The sequence below is a fragment of the Eurosta solidaginis genome, chromosome 2 (genome assembly GCF_040869045.1).
Source record: "Eurosta solidaginis isolate ZX-2024a chromosome 2, ASM4086904v1, whole genome shotgun sequence".
Taxonomy (NCBI): Eukaryota; Metazoa; Arthropoda; class Insecta; order Diptera; family Tephritidae; genus Eurosta; species Eurosta solidaginis.
The window spans coordinates 58,229,168-58,252,705 of record NC_090320.1 but is presented as its reverse complement, the minus strand read 5'-3'; the positions used below and the strand labels follow the sequence as shown (position 1 = coordinate 58,252,705).

The 23,538-nt window shown below is 43.4% G+C and overlaps 1 protein-coding gene and 1 long non-coding RNA gene across 4 annotated transcripts in view; both read left to right on the top strand.

Moving 5' to 3' along the window:
- Positions 1-226: 226 nt before the first annotated feature.
- LOC137239800 (amino acid transporter heavy chain SLC3A1-like) overlaps positions 227-23,538 on the top strand; it is a 323,462-nt gene continuing 300,150 nt past the window's right edge. Inside the window, exon 1 of one of the 3 annotated variants that reach the window (XM_067765481.1) lies at positions 227-813. In XM_067765481.1, coding sequence (XP_067621582.1) covers positions 442-813 — 372 coding nt within the window. In that variant the 5' untranslated portion in view covers positions 227-441. Of the gene's footprint in view, positions 814-7,300; positions 7,610-23,538 lie in introns of those variants that run through there. The other 2 variants (XM_067765486.1, XM_067765485.1) reach the window with 2 other exon arrangements.
- On the top strand, positions 3,829-7,240 carry LOC137239804 (uncharacterized). The gene is made up of 3 exons (XR_010949482.1): positions 3,829-4,939; positions 5,017-5,326; positions 5,588-7,240. It is a non-coding gene; the product is annotated as an uncharacterized lncRNA (long non-coding RNA).

Genomic DNA, 23,538 nt, shown 5'->3' with positions numbered 1-23,538 from the left:
ATTAAAGATAAATTTAGAAAAAATAATTAAATACTTGAGTATAAGAAAACACTTTCTTTCAATTACTGCAATTAAGGTGTCCTAGATGCTATATATTCCAAAATTATAACATTTTATGTCTGTTTAAAAATTTAATTTCAATTTCCCTAAGATCTCCGTAATATGGCCATTAGTGATGTTTGTGTGTGTGTGTGCAAATTTTGAGCGATCAGCTGTTAGTTGCGCTACTTGGTAAAGTTTACAATGATTTCGGTGTTAGGAAAATTTTCTGCTTTTTCCGTTCATATTCACACTCAATTAAGCAATGATTAGCAAGTTTGTCCAAAACGGCATATTTTAATTTATTTATTCATATTGAAATTCGACAAAAAATACTTTGCTAAAAAATATTTATCCATACAATCATCGCATAAACACTCACAGTTTGGTGTCACGTTAGCAATGAGCAAAATGGGTATATCTACCGATCCTACATTGCCGTGTGTGGAGTTACCATCAATGCTTGTAGAATCACCATCGGTGTCGACATTCTTACCAGATGACGAATCATCTATCTATCCGTTACTCTCCACTACAAATGGCACTTCGACGCCGGTCACCTTTTCTCATCCGCTAACACCTTGCCAAGACAATGATAGTACGGCCTCCGGAAATTTATGTAATGAAGATGCAGATGTCAAGGCAGAAACAAGTTCGTCAACGGGTAGCAGCTCTGGTATTGGCATAGACGCACCAGATACGGCGGCGACAGCGCTTTTCCATAAACCGCATGCCTATCAACATTTCCAACTTAATAATTTTGGCGCTGGGCAGGTTAGGCTAAAACTCTTGTTTAAATATATATATGTATGTTCCTATAAGTATATACATATGTATGTATCCATCACGTAGATGCATTTACATATAGAGAGACATACAAACGTATTCACAAGACAGTATCGGCAATTGTAAAATGGTCCGCATCATGAGGGGGCTTCTAAAGAGAGCATGCTGTTCTAGAGTATTTTAAAGAATGAGAATGAGAATCTAATGTACCAATGCGTATAAGCTGCAGATACAAACCACGATTACTTCGTACACCTCCCGGTATTTTAACAGTCGCCCTGGATTTATAAATTTTTCTTCGGACGGAAAGTAAAGTTTTTCTTTATATCTTGGAGGTGCGTTGAGCGCGGCTTTTTTTTGGTTAAACCCACAATTTATGTAACGGTGCTCTCTTTACAAACTAAAAGTCCCAGACTCACATTAAGGGACAACAAACATCAATAAGTACTCAATGAATTGACGGCCCCAATCTGTTTGGGAGAAATCAAAAGGAGCGGGAGTTGCGAATGAACAATCAAGCTGAAAAGACGTAAACAGAAGCGCGGAGCTGCAAAATGTCTAAGATTGTGTGCAAGGTAGGTAGGTTGAACTGGCCGGTCCATGAGGACCTCACATAGACTGATTGAGTCCGTAGTGTTACCAGAAGTTTGTTTTAACGACCAAACAGAAAAACCCTATCAAAAACCAGGACCTATGTTATAAAATAACTCCGTCCTCTTAGCAAATACTAGAAGCTTCCTAGGACTTAAGCCACTTGCTGCTTCTAGACCTGACAGCTGTATCACTCCTAATAGCTGGAGTCTTAGCCTGGCAAGTGCAGGACACGAGCACAGAACGTGCTCGATCGTTTCCTCCTCCAACCCGCACTTCCTACATCTGCTATCACTGACCAAGCCTAGTTTAAAGGCATGTGACGCCAGAAGGCAGTGTCCAGTCAGAATACCCGTCATGAGTCTACAGTCCTCTCTGTTTAATGATAGGAGCAACTGTGTTAGTCTAAGGTTGTAAGACATACACATAATCTTCGACACTTTACAGCCCCGCGCTTGAACCCACGCTGAACAATTGTGGTGTGTCGCAAACTCGGCAACGGAGTGGAGGCACCACAATTGCGTTTGGGTTAAATTTAAAAAGAAAAGAAAAGGAGGCGAGAGATATTTCTCGTTATAATAATGATTTTATTTGAAGTGAAAATTAAAATTAGTACAATAATTTACCTTTTGTAATCAAATGTGGCGGGGCTCCTCGGACAGTGTTAGCTCTGGTTCGCTCAACGATCGCTGGAAAAGTAGACGGTTGCCTTGTCGAGGACAACCGTTGAACCGCGGAAAAAAGTCTCCGGTTTTAAGGGGAAGCTTCCCCACATAGTTGTACCGGCATGCATGTATATGTGTACGGACAACATAACCCTACCTATGCACACACATACATGCATGTGGGCGAACTAGTGGTCGATAAAGGGGTGCTATTAGGGTGGCGCGAGTTGATATGAATTTAGGCTTCGGGCCTAAACATGCCGGCCCCCTTGCTATACGCAACAGCTCAGACTCCGCCCGAGCGGCCCGACCACGATTTGTCTTAAAACTAGATTCTAAATTAAACGGTGCGCGCCGGACGGCGCGACGGCATCCTCCTTGCCTCCGCCGTGACCTAGAGCTAGGACGATAGAACAAAAAATTAATGGAAACCGTAACATATATTTCTTGCCATTCATATAAACTTCATTTATTTCGGGAAATGTACAATTTACATGTTTAAACTTACAATAAACTAATTAAGTAGACCTAAATAACCGTTAGCACCCACCCGAAGATCGTGCTTTGCGCGAGCAGCGATCTAAAAGATGGTGGTAATGTGCCCGACGTCATGATTTCGGCGTAGATGTCGCCGCCAAGAACGAGGCGAATTGGGGTGGACGCATAAAATGGGGGTCCGCAAGTCGGATGTGCTCGTAAGGAGCCGCGACGCTGGGGTCGACGTTGTAAGTTGGACTGACGCGCCTGAAGTCGTGGACGCAGACTGCGTGAGTCGTCACCGTCTTACTCTGCCCATGTTTGCCTCTAAAGCGAATAAAACAGCCGGTTTCGCCGTCGGCGTTGGTTGTCGGCAGTGCTAACTCTCGCGCCAGCCTGCGGTCGATCGTTGTGCGGGGGGAACATGCGTCTATTAGGGCACGAATGAGGTGCAGACGCCCTCCACCTTCCACCTTCACGATCGCAGTTGGCGCCAGAGCAGCCATTGGCCGAAGGGTTGGGCCGGCTGAGGCGCGGGCCGGAATGACCCCGTTCCGGAATGAGCTGTATTGAGGTAGCTGGCGCGGCCGAGTGGCCAGTCTACCGTCTCGATGATCGTCCTTCACGTTTCTTATCGTGTGTAGCTGGCGCGGCCCAGGGGCCAGTCTACGATCACGCGTTGGTCGATGTGCTTGCGTGCGTTGTTGCGTGGGTGGGCGGAACGGCCGTGATTCCGCTCCACTTTTTCCTCGTCGTTCGTGTGCTAATAGGGGTCGGAACGGCCGTGGGTCCGATCCCCTAGTGTCGGAATTTACTATATGGGAGCCCGCTCCACTCCCGGATGGCAGTTGTGGTTCTTCTGCAAAGGCCGACTCGGATGCGTGGAGAGACAGCGCCTCATCCATCGTCCCGTCGTCCACCTCTTGCATAGTGGGCATCCGCTCATACCCTTCTTCCTCTTCTTCCATGACCAGCTGGTTCCAGCTCTTCGGCGGTTCTGGCTCGGACGACAAGTCCTCCATCGACAGGTGCAGCGTGGTATGATGGTTGCTACCACATCTTCGGCACCTGCCCTGACTCGTGCAGTCTCGTGCACGATGTACCATTGAAAGGCAATTTTGGCAGTACTTGGCCTTTATAATTTCGAGCAGTCGTTGCAGCGGGGACTTCGCGCGGTATATCGGGCATGACCTGATGGGGTGTTTTGCATCGCATAAATGGCACGGCTTTGGGTAACGAGCGGCCTGGCGCTCAGTCCTCCTTCTTAGCGAAGCGTGACGAGTCATTCTATTGAGAGTATGGAAGAAAATAAAGGAAACTCGTTGAGTTGTTATGACTGTGTCACGCTTTCGGTGGCGAGTAAGCCCCAATTCTATTATCGGCGCTTTTGAAATTTCGCGCGTGAGTAGGGTGAAAACATGTCTTAAAGCCTACGAGAATGTATTCATCTCGCGTACGTTATGTGCGTTGCTTCTTTCCCCGCACGTTATGTGCCTGGGTCATTAGTGCCTTATTCTGTTTAATTTTGTGTCATCCGGTAGCGCTTCAGCTAGTCAGGCATACTAGTGCTGCAGAATAATTGACATTTAAGTTGCTTGGTACTCACATTTTGGTACCGAACCGGGTAGAGAGTGTTTAATGTGGGATCTTTCGAGTTGTTGTTATTTGTGTTGTTGGTGCTAAAAACCGACAACTTTCCTGCCCGCCACAAAAAAAATGTTTGGACGGCAAAATTTTATGCTATATAAAGAAAAAATATAAAATCTTCGTTTTGGACGGGGTGAAAAATTTGTCGAATGAGCCATTATTTTGTATTGCCCTTCGATTATTTGTTCAGCTTTTCACAATTACGCTTGTAGTTCTGTTTTATTGATGGTTTTTACTAAAAGGTAGGGTTCCCGAAGTGTATTTGGCTCCGATACCGATTTGCCAGAAACGGGTTTTTGGGTACCCGTTTGCATCTTTTTATGCATCCCTAATACAATGTACATTTAAAACTCGGCATATATATGTACATACGTTGGTATAAGTATATGGGCAGTCAGTGCACGGACTTTAACACTTAATTTACTTTTTACCCGTTTTCAATTCTTAGCACTTCTAGTGTCTTTTACCACCAAAGCTTAAAATCTGCCAACATTGCAATATATTTCGCATTGAAAACACTTGCTGCGATCATTTGGTACACGTATTCAACTGCCGAGCCCTCCCAAATAACACTTAGCGGTGACACTAACCACTTTTGAAAAAATTTGTGTAGAAATTCTGAGATAAATGTAGCAAATGAGTACGCAAATATTTTCCTACGCTATTTTCGGCAGTTTGTGGGAAAAAAATTTGGGCGAAAAATGAACGTTTCGAGTAAATGGAATTCCAAAAAGGTGAGTATTATATAGGCATACGCTATTTATATACGAATTTACATGTATTTCTTGTCTTGTTTACATGTTTATAAAAGGGTTATTTCCGTGAAATGTGCGTTGTTCGTTTTTCATTAAATTATGAATTATTTTGTACAAATATTGACTCTCGCTGCTGTTTTCCAAAAAAAAATCTACCAACATTCTTGTTAACATTAAAGGGCCGCGCACTGGCATAATATACCAGACAAAAAAAATTGAACATTCATACGCACAAAACGTACATTTCTCTGAATTGAAGCAAACGGTAAATGGATCGTTCGATTCATGGCGCCGTTGCTTCATTCTTTGGTTTTTACGCGTGGTTGAGTACGGTGCTGGATATGGAGACGTAAAAAGAAAAAAAAGGTAAGTAAATTTTGATATTGTGAGCTAATTTTTGTAATGATGAATATTTCTTTTACTTCATCTTATTAATTAATTCTTTTATTTTTAGGTTGTTGGCGTGGATCAATTTGGTGTTGTATCAATTTTTTGTGGTTTTTATTGCATGGACAGGCATCGCCAAGGGGTGCTCCCACTGCGGCGTCGGCCGCGCCGTCAGTGGTCACACCTTCGCGATGTCCATTGACGCCGGTATTAATGAAACTTCTTTTCTTTTCGTTGCAGGTGACTCTTATGGATGGCTTCTAAAGACACTAAGCTCATTGTGGCCGGAATTCGGTGATGAATTTAAAAATAAGACTCAGTAGTGCTGGTATAATTTATGCATACTACGGCGAGCGGGTGATAGAAAATATTCTCAAAAACATAAAAAGGCAGAATTATAAATTAGATGACAATTATAAACCTTAATCGTGCAACCGCTTGTACGAATTTTATTAGTATTACAAACTCAAAACTTTGCTCATTCCCTGAACTATTGCATTTAGACCGCCTCCTAACCGATCAAATCATTGATGAGCAGCTAGTTACACGGATACTCGAATTACCGCTGCATGTGCGTTTGCTGGTACTTGAATGTTCTATTAATAATAGGCGTGGTGTAGTGAGGTTTCTACATCAGCTTTTGCTACATATATTCCAAAAGCAGCCTAAGGAGCTTGAACAAACTAGTAATGAAAAACCTTCGCTCCTACTAACGGCAGCATCATATACCTTAGGGATTTTCTGAAGACATAACATAAATTTGAATTTCCAAATGGAAATAGAAAATAAGCCCCCTGCAATGACTTATTTGGGAGAAAAGCTCTTTAAGTGTATATAATTATGTAGGAAAGTTTTTTTTTTTTGTTTTGAGATAAGTTTTAATATTATTGTGCGCTACTCTGCGGTTTAATCCACTTATGTTGGAACAGAAACGCGTGGATGATTGTAGCCGAAAAAACTCTACTTCCAAGTGCATGCTTTGTTCAACGAATATCTTGTGGCGCTTATGGACATGTTTAGGCGCTTAAGTCGAGCTGAAAAACTAGTTTTTGATTTGCTTAAAGGTCTTAAAGAATGGCTAAATAAATTGAAAATTTTATCAGCTACTAAACTAGAAAAGCTTAAAAACTTAAAGCAGATGATACAATTGGGAACGATTCCAAGATGCTTAACACAATAGCAGACGATGTTGAAAACTATTTCATAATGTGATATCACATCCAGAACGATCTGCCGAAAACTTTAAGATTAAGCTGCATACAAATACAGACATTTCCTTTGCTATTGGTAATGGTATCGGATTTATCGTGGTTTTTTCATGGTTTTTTTGGTGTACCGGCATCGCGAAGGGGTGCTTCCCCTGCGGCGTCGGCCGCGCCGTCAGTGGTCACACCTCCGCGATCTCCATAGCCGCCGGTACTAACGAAATTTCTCTCACTTTGCAGGTTTTGACGCTTATGGTGGCGTTTGGATTGCAATCTTAAACAGGTCTTACCCTATGTATCGCATTTTGTTGCGTTCAACGCTAATGTGCATAGAGTGGTTTTCCCATACATGAATAAAATCGGGATGGATTGCTAGCCTCAGCTTTACCGGATCGTGCATCAACCGATTTTGTCGTTGTGCTGCGAGTTATACGTATTCGACTAAATGAGGGACACTGGCTGGAGTGGAAAACAGGACCCAAGCATGGTGTCGCCGTGTCCAAATTTGTGCTGTTCCATCGATGTGGCCGTCTAGAATTTGTCTGTCAACCCATTATGGCTGTTCTAGATGAATTGGGTGCACGTACCAATTTCCTCCAAACAACTGGTTTTTTATGCTTTTGTTGTTGAATGGGCTGCAACGGAATGCAATCAACAAAGACTTCCAGGGTGGGATCACCCGACCAATATTGATATGTATTTTCTAGTTGTTTTGTAATGATTTGGATGGTTTTTTTTTGTAGTCTAATGCAGTGGTATAGCGTTCAGCCAATATAGCACCGGAAGATTGCGCGCAACAGCTGTCTTATTGTTGGCCTTTCTCGTGTGGTGTTCAAATGGGGCTCAGAACTGCCTTTCAAAGAATCCCCTATTGCATTGGTTCCACGGAAATGGTTTACGTTGAGTTTGGCAACTTTGGCGAAGGGAAAAGTCCATTGCTCATGCGATATGTGTTGTCCTGTTGGACTCAGCTTTAGCTGCTATACAAAATAGAGAAGAGAAATAGCATCTGTTGAGAACGTTTCTGGATTGGTTGCTGGCAGATGCGGCGAAGCTGGTGAGTAGACCTTTCACATTACTGGACATAATTATTACAATAAATATTTGTAAAAAAAAACCAGAATCATTCAAGCGATTTTTTTTTTTTTTCGAGCCAAACGAAATTACAATAATAAGAATTGCAATAAGAACAAGAAATAAATTTTTAAAATAATTATGAGGAATGCAACGGATCATAAAAAATGATTTTTTGCCAGAATTTTGATTTTTGTTACGTCAGTTAAAATTGTAAATAATTTAACTTTTACTTATTCTTGGTAATATCGTGCATTAGCTTTGGCTCTTCCCGCCGCAAACTATCTCCAAAGTTCTGAACGAAACAAACTGTTGCAGCATACCACAAGTCATTTTCCAAATCCAAGTTAAATTATTTGCAGAGACTTAGAAGTAACACAAATAAACCGAAAACCTGTATGACTTGAGAAAACTAAATTTATCATACTTCGCTATTATGTGAAAATTTTTATAAATAAAAGTCCCCAATAATAATTTTTACGGACTCACGCAGAGTGAAAAGTGAAATAAACAATATTTATTGAGCTGAATTATTTTGAAAGTTTTTTGATACCTGTTGAAATTTCTGGGATTTTTTTTTTTTTAAAACTCGTAAGCAAATAGTAAATATTTTGGATGTCTGTTTTGTTCTCTGTTGTGAATTTATTCGTGAAGATGTCTGTTCTATGTTAAATACACAAAACTTTTAAAATTTTAGTCACGAGAAGCGGCTTTGTTATTATTATAATTATTGTTTTATCTCTGATATGAATCTTAAAGTTTGAACGAGTATGAGCATTTCCGCTTTATTTCAATATAGTTTATGCGAGTTTGGTTATTCTTTTTTTTTTTTTCGACACATGATTCTCGAATTCGATTTGAAATATTGTTTTGAGTGTTTCCAATTTCTTTTCCGATGTTAATTCGATTCAAGTGTACTTTTAATACTTTAGGGCTGGATTCTCCGAAAGCAGCCGGTAGTAACCTTTTCGATTACCCGGGAAGCCTCAGATTTACAGTAGAATAGCAAAATGAAATCGTACGATGTGGAATCAAAATCGATTCGATAATTTTTTTGTCTGTTGAAATAATCGAAAGTTCGTTCCTAAATTTGAAGGTTTTGTTAGGGGGATCATTTGCTGTTTATCTTTGCAAATACGGGCAATGAGTTGGTTTAGGTTTCGTATGTTCATAACATTCGCCTCCATTTCAGGGTTTGGGGAAATCGGTTTAAATTTGGAATATTATGTATATACTTATTTGATGTATTCGGCCCTCAGTGTTAGGCTTGCGATGGGCCTCGTTGCGCGCCAACGAGTGCAGCGGTTTTCTGTGGCAGAGCGGTTCGCCCTTCTGCGTTAGGTTTTTCTGTTGTCCTCGTTATGGGATAAGGAGTGAATTTTGAGTCTGAATTTTTTTCTTCTTTTTTAATTTAAAATTGAATGAGCCTTTGTTTTCGGTGGCAGATGCGGATCTGCATTAGGGTTGTTGGATGGCCTCGTTCCGGGTGAACGAGAGCTGGGTTTTTTCTGAAAGGAGGGATGTGGAGGAACGGAAGGATTGTTAAGAGGAACTCGTGGTCCTCTCACAATCTATCTCCGTAGGAAGAAGGATCAGTTTGACCAAAGGTCGTCTGACTTGTCCCTTCTCGGTTATGAGGTCGACTACACGTACTCGGTTATCTTCGCCGGGGTGTACGTTGACGACTCTACCTAACCGCCATTCGTTGGGAGATAAATTGTCCTCTTTGAGGACAACGAGATCTCCCACTTGTATATTTTGTTTGGGGTGTTTCCACTTAACACGCTTTTGAAGTTCGGATAAATATTCGGTTTTCCATCGCCGGCAGAAGGTTTGATGGAGGGCCTTGAGCTTCTGCCATCTATTTAGCATGGAGGCAGGGCTTTCGTTCGCATCCGGTTCTGGCGGCGCCAGAAGATGGCTGCCCGTGAGGAAATGTCCTGGGGTTAGTGGCTCCAGGTCCGTTGGGTCATTGGACGCCTGGCTGAGAGGCCGTGAATTTAGACATGCCTCGATCCGGCACAAAAGGGTTTGGAACTCCTCCATGGTATATTTAAGGAGAGAAGCGACCTTTTTGAAGTGGCTTTTGAAGCTCTTCACTCCCGCTTCCCACAGGCCGCCCATATGTGGAGCGCCGGCGGGAATAAAATGCCAAGTTAATGCTTGATGGCTATACCTGGAGACTGTTTTGTCTCGGCTTTCTGCCAGGAAGGCTTTGAATTCCGATCGTAGAGATCTGGAAGCTCCGACAAAGTTCGTACCATTGTCGGAGTAGATGTTTTTTGGACATCCTCTTCTCGCGATAAAACGCGAAAAGGCTGCGAGGAAGCATGGGTTGCTCAGGTCACTAGTGGCTTCTAGGTGGATGGCCTTAGTGGAGAAACAGACAAAGAGGCATACGTAGCCTTTGGACAGTCGACATCCCCTACCGCGGTAGCTTTTGATGTCGAAAGGCCCCGCGAAATCTACCCCGGTATTGCTGAACGCGCGAGTAAAAGTGGTGCGTTCGCCGGGAAGGGTACCCATAAGTTGGGACTGCGCCTGCTTCCTGTGAATGATGCAGGTTTTGCAATTGTGGATGATGGCTCTGATCATTGTCTTGACCTTCGGAATCCAATACTGGGTTCGAATAAGGCGGAGCATGAGCTGGTTCTCGCCATGAAGGGAGTCATGATGAATCATCATGACTGCAAGGCGAGACAGCCTGCAATTGTAAGGCAAGATGATCGGATGCCGCTCGTTGAATGACATATCTTTTGAAGCCCCTAGACGCCCTCCTGTTCTGATAATGTCATCTTTGTCGATGTATGGGTTGAGTGACAGGATTTCACTCTTCCGATCAATAGGTTCCCTATTCTTTAATTTTAAATATTCGGTACCGTAAAATTGTTTCTGGCAGACTCGTATTAATGCTTAAGTCGTTGCCTTAATCTCATCGGCTGAGATTATGCACGACTTTTCTTGGAACACTGCTTTGGTTTAAGATGCGTTCTTTTATAGAATCTCCTAACATAAGACAAGACTTTCAAAGCTCGTGGCAAATCTGAAAATCGTTCAAGAATATCTGTATGATCTACCCTTGTCGTGGCATATGATTGTGCCCTCTTTTCCTCAACGGACGTGTTGTAATCGGCATCTTGTGCTGGCCAGTGAGAATTGTCTTCTTGTAGCCAAGAAGGACCCTGCCACCACAACGAATTGTTGACCAAATCTGACGCTAGTAGTACTCTGCTCCCTAAATCCGCTGGGTTAGATTCCTAGTCAACATGAAGCCAGTCCTTATTACCGGCCATATCGAGGATCTTGGTGATTCGATGTGCGACGAAGGTTGGCCAAGTACAGGGCGGCTTGCGTATCCATGCGAGTACGATGGTTGAATCCGTCCAGAGGTGAACTTTTACTGGTCCCAAATGAATATTTCGGAATATTGATTCCATCATTTCTGCGAGAAGCACGGCGCCGCAGAGTTCTAAACGTGGTAGCGAGATGGTTTTCACTGGAGCTACTCTGGTTTTTGCTAAGAGTAAGTGTATGAAAACCTGATCGTCTCTTTTTACGCGCATATATATCGCTGCAGCATATGCTTTCTCGGAAGTGACGCTTCCTGTGGATTTCTATTTCGCCTTCCGGGGAAAAATTTACCCACCGCGGTATCCGTATGTTATCTATCTCGCCATAGTGTTGGGTGAAGGTTTTCCACCGTTCTAATGTATTTGGTGAGACAGGCTCATCCCATCCGGTGCCTTCTAACCAAATATTCTGCATTAATATTTTCGCCACTATGACCATTGGGGCGAGCCACCCTAATGGGTCGAACAGCTTGGCGGTGGCTGACAATATTTCTCGCTTAGTTAGATTTTCTGGATCCTCCAGTGGTCCTGCTTTAAAATAAAAGAGATCGGAGTGCGCATTCTATCTTATGTCCAATGCCTTCACGGTGCTGGTGTCTTCGAACGCCAGAAAGTCTTCGCTTAGTCGATCAGTTTTCGGAATGTCTTTTAGAACTGCCTCCGAGTTTGATGTCCATTTCCGAAGTGGAAAACCAGCTGACTGTAGTACCTGTCGTATTTCATCCCTTGCCTTATTGGTCGATGCAGTGGTGTGTCCTCCTGCTAATACGTCGTCTACATACATGCATTCTCGCAGGATGCTCGATGCTGTTGGATGGGAATTTTCAACATCGTCAGCTAGCTGTAGAAGCGTTCTGATGGCCAGGTATGGAGCGCAGTTAACTCCGAACGTTACAGTCTTTAACTCGTAGAGGCCTATTGGTTCACTAATGTCTTTTCGGAAAACAATCCTCTGAAATTTGGTATGGTTGGCATCCATCCAAATTTGCCTATACATTTTTTCTATATCGCTATTGAAGACATATCGATAGAGTCTCCAACGCAGAATAAGAATTGGGAGATCTGCTTGTAGTATTGGACCAGGTAGGAGAATGTCGTTTAGACTGGTGCCATTAGCCGTCGGGCTTGAGGCATTGAAAACGACTCGGACTTTCGTCGTTATACTTTCTGCTTTGACAACGGCGTGGTGTGGCAGAAAGTAATCATTTGTTTCATCTGCTGCGACGACACTGCTGATTTTTTCCATATGTCCAAGAGTCTCGTATTCTGAGAGTACCCTAATATATTCTTTCCCTAAGTCCGGATTTTTTATTAACCGGGACTCGTTTCGATAATATTGTGAGAATGCGCGCTTAAGGGATCCTCCTAAACTCAGCTCTTCTGAGTAGCCTTGCTTGAATGGGAGGGATACTATATACCTCCCATCTTCGTTTCTTCTTGTTGTTTCTTTATACAGCTGTTCGCAATATGCGTCATCTGCATTAATGCTTTTGCCTTTTGGCAAATTTTCTAACTCCCAGAATGCTTTTAGTTGGTTGTCCAGCGCGACTTCGTTGTAAAACGACACTATGTTCTTTGTTGGATTCGGCGCTTCAATAGGACCGGTTAGTATCCAACCGAACACTGTCTCTTGGGCCAGAAGTGTATTTAGTACATTCTTTTTTAAACCGCTTAGTATAATTTGGGGATATATGTATGCACCAAGTATGAGGTCTACATCTTCATTGACGTAGAACCTCTTGTCTGCCAAAACTAAGTCTGGGAATGCCTGCATAGTCATTGTTTCGATATGGCAGGATGGCAGATTCCCAGTTAGTTTGGCTAAAATTAGAACAGGAGTAGTCAAGCTAAAGCATGGGTCCACTGGTGAACGTAGCTCGATGGTGGATGCCTCTTTCACTTGAGCAGATACTGCGTTGGTGATGCCTGAGACTTGGGCATGCATTTTCCTTGCCGGCAAATTGATTCTGCGTTTTAGTCGTTCTGTCATGAAAGAGCATTCAGACCCTGAATCAATTAGTGCCCGCGCGGAGAAGTCGGTACCATTATAATGAATGTGTACGCGAGCAGTTCCTAATAGCACGCCTGTGCTGGAATGAGCATGACAGGAATTTACATTCTGGTTCGCAGAAGTATTTGGTTGCCCCGATTCCTGTCTCCTTTGTGCTTGTGCTGAAGTTGACGGGATATTATCCGCGTCTTTAAATGGATTGCGCCTCGTAGTTTGCTGAACTGTATCCGCATGCAGGAGCGTGTGGTGACGAGAGTGGCATTTGGCGCAGTTGTACGAACTGGTGCACCTCGTCACTGTGTGTCCTGGGGATAAACAGTTCAGGCATCCCCCCGTGGATTTGATGAAGTTGATTCTCTCCAATGGGGTCAGATCACAGAATCGGGGACAATTCCGTAACCTGTGTTCAGCTTTACACATTTTGCAAAAAACCCTGGAAGTTGATTTTGAGGTAGGTTTTGATACCTTCGTTTGGAAGGCACCAAGTCTTTTTATGGGGGTTTCGGTTGTATGCCGAGTATTTGATGGCTTTTGTCCCTTTTGGGCGTTAGTGCCAGTGAAGCTAGACACTGTTTCCAGTGTCTGAAACCTTTTTAGTAGAAATTTGTCCATATCTTCCCATTTAGATATGTCCATTTTGTGGTCTATGCTTTGTTCCCATAGAGCCAGGGTACTTTCCGGTAACTTTGTCGAACACAAATAAGTTAGTATGGCATCCCAATTGGATGTGTCGATTTTGTGACACTTGAGGGACGATAGACAATTGTTTATATCGCTATGTAATTTCTTTAACGCGCTCCCACACTCTTTCTCTACCTTCTTTAAATTAAAAAGAATTTGCAATTGCGTGTTGACTAATATACGCTTGTTTTCATACCTTTCGCACAGGTTTTTCCAGGCCATGTCGAACCCATCATTTGTTAGAGGGCATTTTTTTACAATATCTTTGGCCTCGCCCTGTGTCTTATTGTTCAGATGGAATAGTTTTTCCACCCCCTGTAGGTCGGAATTATTTATGTATATAGCAGTAAACAGGTCACGAAAGGTTGACCATGATAAATAGTCACCTTTGAAAATCTCCGTGTCGCAAGGAGGGAGGCGGATCTTATGCCCGCGAGGTGCAGCTGGGGGTGCTTGCTCAGAGATAGCACTATTCTCTACTTTTTTAAATTTCTCTGCCTCGGCAGATATTGTGGATAAGCATCGCATATATATTGCGTAGGTAGAGATCTGTTTTTTCCGGATGGCCAACACATCATTTGCGTCGACATCTTCTGATCCCATCAGTGAGTCAAACACAGACTTTATCTTCTTCCATAAGGAGCGCAACTCTTCTTGCTGTATCGCAAGAGTGTGCTTATTATGACTTTCCTCTGGAATAAGGCTGTACTGCTGTTCAAACTCTGAGATTATCTCAGCTGATCGGATATATGTTTCCATTTTCTCAACAAATCTTTCCTGCCCAACTAATTCTTTGAACAAAATGGAAACAATGTTTTAAAGGTCGCTTTTATTTATTTATGTATTTCAGACTTGGCCGACTCGTCTGATATATATATATATATATATATTTTTTTTTTTTTCAAAGGGAAGGGAAGGGAAGAATAAGTAATGGTGTAACCTACTCGCCACCCGCACGCAAATTATGTATATATTGTTATATGTGGTAATTTATTTGTGAGGGTGTTGTATGCCGAGGACAAAGTGCAAAGTGCGCGTTATATCAAAGAATGTTTTGAATTACTGAAAATTACCAGTGCTAAAGTTTGTGAAAAAGAAATTATTGTGCGCGTGAGTGGATATATTCGTGCAGACTCACTGTAGTTGCTTTCACAGAAACTATTTGGTGCCTTCAAAAAAGTGGGGTTATGGTACTTTTGTGTATTAACAATTTCGTTTGTGTTAAATTTAAAAAGAAAAGAAAAGGAGGCGAGAGATATTTCTCGTTATAATAATGATTTTATTTGAAGTGAAAATTAAAATTAGTACAATAATTTACCTTTTGTAATCAAATGTGGCGGGGCTCCTCGGACAGTGTTAGCTCTGGTTCGCTCAACGATCGCTGGAAAAGTAGACGGTTGCCTTGTCGAGGACAACCGTTGAACCGCGGAAAAAAGTTCCCGGTTTTAAAGGGAAGCTTCCCCACATAGTTGTACCGGCATGCATGTATATGTGTACGGACAACATAACCCTACCTATGCACACACATACATGCATGTGGGCGAACTAGTGGTCGATAAAGGGGTGCTATTAGGGTGGCGCGAGTTGATATGAATTTAGGATTCGGGCCTAAACACACGCCTTTCCCGCTTGGTCGATCATGTGCACCTCTCGCCTTCGCTTAATCTCGCCCAATCTAATTGGGACATCTACGGAGCAAGCTTCAAGGGATGCGCCCTTTTTAGCTAGTTCATCCGCTTTTTCATTCCCATCTATTCCCATATGCCCTGGGACCCAATATAGATGTATGCTTCCCCCTGTCCCGATTCTCTCCAGAGACTGCTTACACTCTAACACGCATTTAGATGCTGTGCTATGCGAGATTATTGCCTTAATTGCTGCTTGACTGTCAATATAAAAGTTAACACGGTTGCAGCTTAAGCTATTCTCTTCCAGGGTTTCTACTGCTTTTGTTACGGCTAATATTTCCGCTTGGAAAACGCTACAGTAATCCGGCAGCCTGTAGGATCTACTTATTTCCGGACCAGCGCAGTATACCGCAGACCCTACTCCTTCCACTACTTTGGAACCATCGGTGTACACATGTATCGCCTCGTCCGCCATTTGCGCACCCTTGCGCCAACCGTCCACCGCTATTGTGGCCTTAAGATCTCCCTCGAAGCACAGATAGGGAATCATGTAGTCTGTTCGTCTTGTGATTGATGACGCTATACTACTATGGCCATATGGTCGGCGCTCAAGCTGCCCCGAAGCATCGAGCCTGGTTGCGGTCGTTAACGCTTTGTTCTTTGCTACCAGGTCTACAGGTGGGATGTGCAAAATGGCATACAGTGCAGCCGTCGGGGTTGTTTTCAGGTCTCCCGTAATGCTAAGCATCGATAGTCTGCATACCCCCTCTAATTTTTTGAGGTATGTTGTTTTTTGTGTGGCTTTCCACCAAACAACTCCATAGTATAGAATAGGGCTTACAATCGCTGTAAAAACCCAATGAGAAAGAGAGGGCGATAGGCCCCACGTACACCCCAGCATTCTTTTACATGCGTAGAGTGCCGTTGAGGCCTTCTTGATCCTCTCCTCCACGTTGAGCTTCCATGACAGCTTACTGTCTACAAGGTTTCTCCTGTAAGGTCACCCCTCCTAACTTAGGCCTGGTCCAATTTGGGACCTTGTACCTCTTAGTAAACAAGACCATATCCGTCTTCTCCGCATTGACTTTCAACCCGACATTAGATGCCCAGGTATGAATATCTCGAAGCACCCGATCCATCAAAGAGCTAATCCTTGGAAGGCGTTTTCCACTTATGACAATTGCAACGTCACTTGCGTAAAACGTAAGTTTTACGGGTCCCTCATCGAATTGCCTGAGCAGTTGGTTGATGACCAGCGTCCACAGCAGAGGTGATAGCACCCCTCCCTGCGGCGTGCCCCTGTCCACTGATTTCGTGGCCTCGTACAATCCCTATTGTGATGTTATCTTCCTGCAATTTAACATGCAGCCGATCCATCTGATTAAGGCAGGATGTACTTTAATGTATTTAAGACCATCCATAATCGCCCATTTTGCAACATTATTGAAAGCCCCGGCAATGTCTAAGAAGACTCCTAGATCATACTCCTTATATTCCAGGGATTTCTCTATGCTTATTACCACCCTATGCAATGCGGTGTCTACCGACTTGCCTTTGGTGTACGCATGCTGTATTGTGGAGAGCAGCTTTTCATCCACGTTGGACTTTATGTACACATCTATCAGCCTCTCAAAGGTTTTGAGCAGAAATGATGTTAAGCTAATGGGTCTATAGTCTTTGGAATACATGTGACCGATCTTCCCCGCCTTTGGTAGAAAAGCTCAACGAGCAGTTCTCCAAGAGCGCGGTACATGATTCAGTCGTATGCACCCATCGAATATTATTTTAAGCCATTCCACGACCGCCCTACTTGAGACTTGTAGCATGGCCGGGAATATACCATCTGGGCCCGGCGATTTAAACTTAGAAAACGTCTTCACTGCCCACTCGATCTTGGTATCGGTCACCAAGCCCGGCACTACTAGCTCCGTGATCGGAGTGTGAGTGATGTCTGCTGGCTCCTTTAACCGTCTCCCGATGGGAAATGTGTATCGAGAAGCACCTCAAGGGATTCCTCACTATTACGTGACCATTCCCCGTTCTCTTTCTTTATTAGTCCCTGGACTATGTTTCCCTTTGCTAGGAATTTTTTCAACCGTGCTGTTTCGCTGGAGCACTCTATGTTCGTACAGAAACTTTTCCATGAGTTTCTCTTCGCCCTGGTAATTTCACGCTTGTAGATCGTCAGTAGATCCCTGTACTCGTCCCGACACGCTTCGCTTTCCGCGGTCTTTGCGAGCTTAAACATTTCTTTAACCTGTCTTCTTAGAAGACTCAGCTCATTGCTCCACCATGGCGGCTTTGCTTTTCCTCTGAATCTTCTTAGAGGGCAAGCTTTGTTATACGCAGTCATAAGCGTCCTTGTTAGGAATTCATTCGACTCTTCCAGTTCCTCTACATTAGCAACCTCTTTGGGTTGTCCCAGTTTTGTTTCTACATGTTTCTGGAATTTAGTCCAGTTCGTTGACCTAGGGTTTCTAAAGGTTCCTCCCTTCTCTACCCTCTTTAGGGGGATGTTGAAGCTGATATACGCATGGTCGGAGAAGGATGGTCTATCAAGAACCATCCAATCATACCTTGATATATCACGCTCGGAGCTCAATGTAATATCCAGAACATTGCTGGATGTTGGACCAATGTATGTAGGGACATTTCCCCTGTTGGCTATCTGCAAATTGGTTTGCAGGATGTAACAAAACAGAGATTCGCCTCTCTCGTTCGTATCTGCTCTTCCCCACGCATTGTGGTGCGCATTTGCATCTGCGCCTATGACCAACCGCCCTTTGCGCCCTTCCTCCTGTACTAGCCTTTTGCACTCCATCGGTGGGACCTCCGCAGCATGGGCCATGTAGCAGGACGCCAGGATAAATGCCTGCTTATTCTTTTGCTCAACGGCCACCGCTACGAGATCCTCAGTGGTGTAATTAGGCAGCATATATGAATGCAGCTGTTTCCTTACCATTACTACAGCTCGCACTCGTCCTTCCGTTTGCGCGAAGTAAACGCCAAACCCGCGCACGCTAAGTTCAGAAACCTTTCCTCCCGATGAGAGCCACGGCTCCTGGATCAGCGCCACGTCAAACGAACCCTCCTCAAGGGTTAGGAGGAGTTCGCTCGACGCCACTTTACTGCGTTGGAGGCTTATCTGTAGGACTCGCAGCACCATTGGGCTGTTTGTCCCCCTCCAGCACCTTCGTCTTGACGTCGTCGTCCTCCCCTTGCCCTTTTGGTTTAGAGTATTCGAGGCCCCCTTCAGCCTCTCGTGACTGTTGTGCAGGGTGTTCCTCTGTGCGAGTCACAGCACCATTTAGCGGTTGGTCCTCTTCTAGCACGTTCGTGGTGACGTCGGGGACCTCCACCTGTCTTTTTTCCCTTAGGCTTTTGAGGTCCTTTTCGACTTCGCCCACCTCTAGCATGTTAGGGTTTTTATCCTCGGGACTTCTTTTCCTGAGTCGCATGTAAATTTTGCCAGGGCCAAGTACATTTTACCAAGCTGCGTGTACAAAATATCCTCCGCCTGCTTGTTTATTTGGAAGATGTAGAACTGACCATCCTCGGTAGGCCGAGATACAGTAAGTATCTTCCAATCCTGTGTCGGTATGTTCGGATTCTGATTCTGCAGAAGTCGCAGTGTATCCTCCGACTTCATCACGCATGGTATCCATACCTTAACTTTTGGTACCGTGGGGATTTGCGCTTTATCCACCGCCTCAAACCGCGCGTTCGTGCCTTGCCTTTAGAGGTTTGGAACCACTTCCTACAGCCACTGCAAGCTCGCGATGTTGTCGCACGCTATCATCTTCACACCGTTATACCATCCCCCCGAATCAAAGGTTGGAAGGGGCTTACTTGGTTGTTCCCGCATCATCTTAAGCTAATAAGCTCCCTTTCCACAGATCTCCACCTTTCAGTAGTCATTTGTCCGAAAGGACTGCTACGATCAACCAGCGCCACAGTCAGTGACTGCTTTGCCACATCACTCATCTTCTCGGGAAAAGCAGGAGTCTTAGTGTTATCTCCCTTTGGCACCTCCGAGAAAGCCGGAGTCTTAGCGTTAACTCCCTTTAGCGTCTCCGAGAAAGCCGGAGTCTTAGCGTTATCTCCCTTTGGCTTATCTCCTACTTCCTTAATTAGAACTTCCCTCTGACTCGCAGCTTTCGAGGTAGTTGCTACATCGCTATTGGAGCCCATCTGTCTTACAGCTTTGGGCCTACTTGTCTTGTCTGTGCGACTGCCCTGCCTCGCGGCTCTAGGACTGGGTCCTTTCTGCCTCTTGAAAGCAGGCTTATCGCCTTCCGCCGAACGCTGCCTCTTCATTCTGCCATTCGACGCTTCTTCCTCCTCGTACCGGTTGCAGAACCGAGGGTTTCTCGCAGCAAACCTTTTGAACTGCCTTCGACCTACTTCTACCGCTTCATGGGCCCATTCCAAGCGCTCGATCTCCACTTCTGTTGGGTCGACCACTGCTCCCAAGCGTTGAACAATTCTTAGTGCTGCACGGTACTGCGAGAGAGCTCTTTTACTTCCTCTGCTCCGTACCCTTCTCCACTCTTCTACTCCGTTTTCATCAATGTTTTCATTTGTGTGCTTCTCCAACACGGAGCTCATTGAATCAGCACTACTCTCGCTCCCCGAGTCCGACGCATCGCTTAATTCATATTTGTCATCCTTGGATTGCGACTCAGTCCTCCTCTTTACATCGTCCTTATTACAGTCAGTTAATGAGTCGTTCATCTTGGTCGTACGACCACCTGCCCGACAAGGCGGGCTCAGCGGTCCAGTATTATATACGGGGAAAGAACAGTCCGCCACAGCAGCGCCCCTTGCTGTGGTAAGGCCATTAATACTTCCCGAGGTGGCCTGGTATCGGGAAGGCTCCGTTCGAATACAGCCGAATTTATCCCCTGGCTGCAAATCGTCCAATAGGCACGGTCCGCATTACACCCTGGATTAGGGGGTTGGCAGTTCTTGGTCACCAACATCCCGCCGCCCTCGTATGAGGCTAAACGGCGTAGATGTCAGTCACCAGCTCCGCCTCATAGTCGGGCGCTATGGAGTTCGGCTAAGCCCTCACACCAACGACAAGGTGCCTACCCTAGTGAGGGGATTGTGTGCAAACTCTACGACGATATTATTCTTCATTTATTCATGAATATCTATTATGTCCCCTTCAAAGTAATCCCCATGAGATATTATAAACTTATGCCGACGGTTTTTCAGTTCCTCCTTCGATGCCGTCTTTATCTAGTCAATCGTAGCATAGCGTCGTCCTTTCATGGGCCTCTTCAGTGTAGGGAACAAGATCTGGGGAATACGGTACCTGCGGCATCATTAGTGTGTTATTTTTGGCCAAAAAGTTGCGGCGAAATTTTGCAATTTTGGTACGAATTTCGCAGTGACCCGTCTCATGCCCAAATAATTGATAAAAATCGAATGGCACGAGCCAATCGATATGTCTAGGTACTCAGCAACTTCTCTAACGGTAATTCGACGATTGGCCAATACCATTTTCTTCACTTCAGCAATTTTTTCGTCTGTTGTTGAAGTGCTCGGACTTCCGGCACGCTCTTCATGGTTCACATATTCTCGGCCTTCTGAAAACATTTTTTACCACCGATAAACGTTGCTTCGGTGCAAGTTAGCTTCTCCGTATGCAACAGTCAACATTCGGAAAGCATTCGCGCACTTAATTTCGTTTTTCACACAAAATTTGATACAGGTTCTGTGATACATTTTTTTTTTGAATAGGTAAAAATCGGAGACGAGCCAAAACACGTGCAAGCAAAGCAGCTGTCAACAATTAAGTGAACATTTAAAATGGCCGAGCTTGTTGGCATAAGTGAGAGACATGAGTACCAACATAACGCCACAAAAAAATCGAATTCGAATAAACGTAACCCGCGAAAATTCAAAATTCGTCATACTTTTTGAACACACCTCGTACACACAAAGGTGCTCATATCTCTGAAGAAACTAGACGCCTCACGATGGGCATACTAACTGGACACTGCCTTCTGGCGTCCACATAAGTTTGTCCTCATCACTAACAGCAGATGTAGGAAGTGCGAGCTGCAGAAAGAAACGGTTGAGCATGATCTGTGTTAGAGTCGTGCGCTTACAAGGTCAAGGTTCCAGCTACTAGGGGCGGCAGAGTTGAGTACGAAGTTATTCTACACCATAAGTCCTGGTGCCTGATTTGGGGTAGTCAAACAAATTCTGTTAACACTATGGACACATTCAGTCTATGGAAGCTTTTTATTAACCAGCCAGTTCAACCTAACCTAGGTAGCACAGCGGTTTTCAGTTTTTCGCTTCTGTCAAAAGAAGATATCGAACATTATGATTTTAGTCCGTTGGTTGCTTTTGCAGGTTTAAGAAGGTTAAGCCTATTGCTATATATATATTAAGGTTTGATAAATAGAGGTAGTAAATCTGATAGAGGTAGTAAATCTGGATTAGGTGGATTATTGAGTAACTGCTGTCAGCAACTGCTCGAGCCTTAACTCAGAAATGGCTCAGATCACGAAAGAGTGCTTCCGGCTGGACCTGCAGAGAATTTCATGATGTTCAACGTAGAACTGAGCGCGAAACTAGAACAAGACATAGGAAGCGAGATATTTGCGAAGTACTAAATTTGCGATCCTAAATCTCGAACATCTCAAGGTACGCATATGCTGCTTATCATGACTTTGAATACCATTAACATATTGTCGAAATAAAGGCGTATGCAAATTTCTAAGTCTTATCTTAAATTCCGAGGTCAATCCTTTAAATGGCTCGAGTAATTTTTAGTTGTCAATTTGTTAGTGTTAATTTGTTCTTCATACCGAAGTGCTCGTTCATCATATGGAAGTGCTTTTCTTTCGCACTTACATAGGAAAATTAAAAAATTTTCATATGAATTTTATTTATATGTGAGGGCACACGCGAGTTCTTTGAAAAGTTTTAAGCTATTGCATAGATTTTATCGCGGGCTTGGCGACTAAATCAAAAAAAAACCGTGACGGATATTTGTCAAAAAAGATCCGAAAAGGCTCGAAAAGGTTCGAAAAGGTTCGTAAAGGTTCGGTGTTAGCAACAGGCCAAATACATAAAATTGGATCTCTATCATAAACAGCGGTGGGCACCACTACATTTACACGGTTACCAAATTGAGAATGTGTTAGTAAGCACGAACGCGTAGCTAACACGAAAGCAAAATCAATTATTTATTTAGTTTGATTGCAATGCTTGAACGGTGAACACGTGTCACACGCACTCTTTGGTACTCTGTTTTAAGCGCGCGTGCGACATTTCTTCACCGTACGACCATCGAAATCAAACTAAAAGAGCTGTCGTTGATTTTCACGAAGTAGCGATTGTGCTATCGCTTATCGTATACATATATGGTCGCTTACAAGCCAACCTAATAAAACCGCACTGCGCTTTTTAGTGCACGCAAACAACCGGCGTTTTTTGCCCTAACCCAAATAAGCATGCGTTGCGACAATGTAAAGCATGTTTGCAAACGTCAAATCTAAATGTCACGCAGAACAAAAATTGGAAATCGAGTTGGGTTTTCACGCAGCAAATTCAATTTGAGTTGCTCTCATACAAGTTGTATGTACATGAGACATTTTTGACAGAAAATGACTTGCGTGCGTTTATATTAGGTTGGCTTGTTAGCAGGTGCTAAGTTCACACCCAACCCGGATCATGAAGTTAAAGTTAAAGATAAAGATAAAGTTAAAGTTAAAGTCAAAGTTAAAGTTAAAGCAAAAGTTAAAGTTAAAGTTAAAAATAAAGTTAAAGTTAAAGTGAAAGTTAAAGTTAAGTAAAAGTTAAAGTTGAGGTTAAAGTTAAAGTTAAAGTTAAGGTTAAGGTCAAAGTTAAAGTTAAAGTTAAGTTTAAAGTTAAAGTTGAAGTTAAAGTTAAAGTAAAAGTTAAAGTTAAAGTAAAAGTTAAAGTTAAAGTGGAAGTTAAATATTAACTTCTCATTTATTCAATAAAAGTAAAAAATTTGTTTTCTTATCGGTCAAAACGCTTAAAAAGGTTAACTTGAATTAATATCAAATACAAAACTTGAATTAATATCAAAGAAAACAAAATGTTGCATAAATATTATAATTGCATAAGTTGATAATATGCAATAGCTTTACCGCGGCAGTCCCCGAGTGCCACACGTCCTTTTTTTATGCACATTTGAAGTGCAAATTTGTATCTGTTCCTATGATTCAGGGTAATACAAAAAAGTGCTATAAGT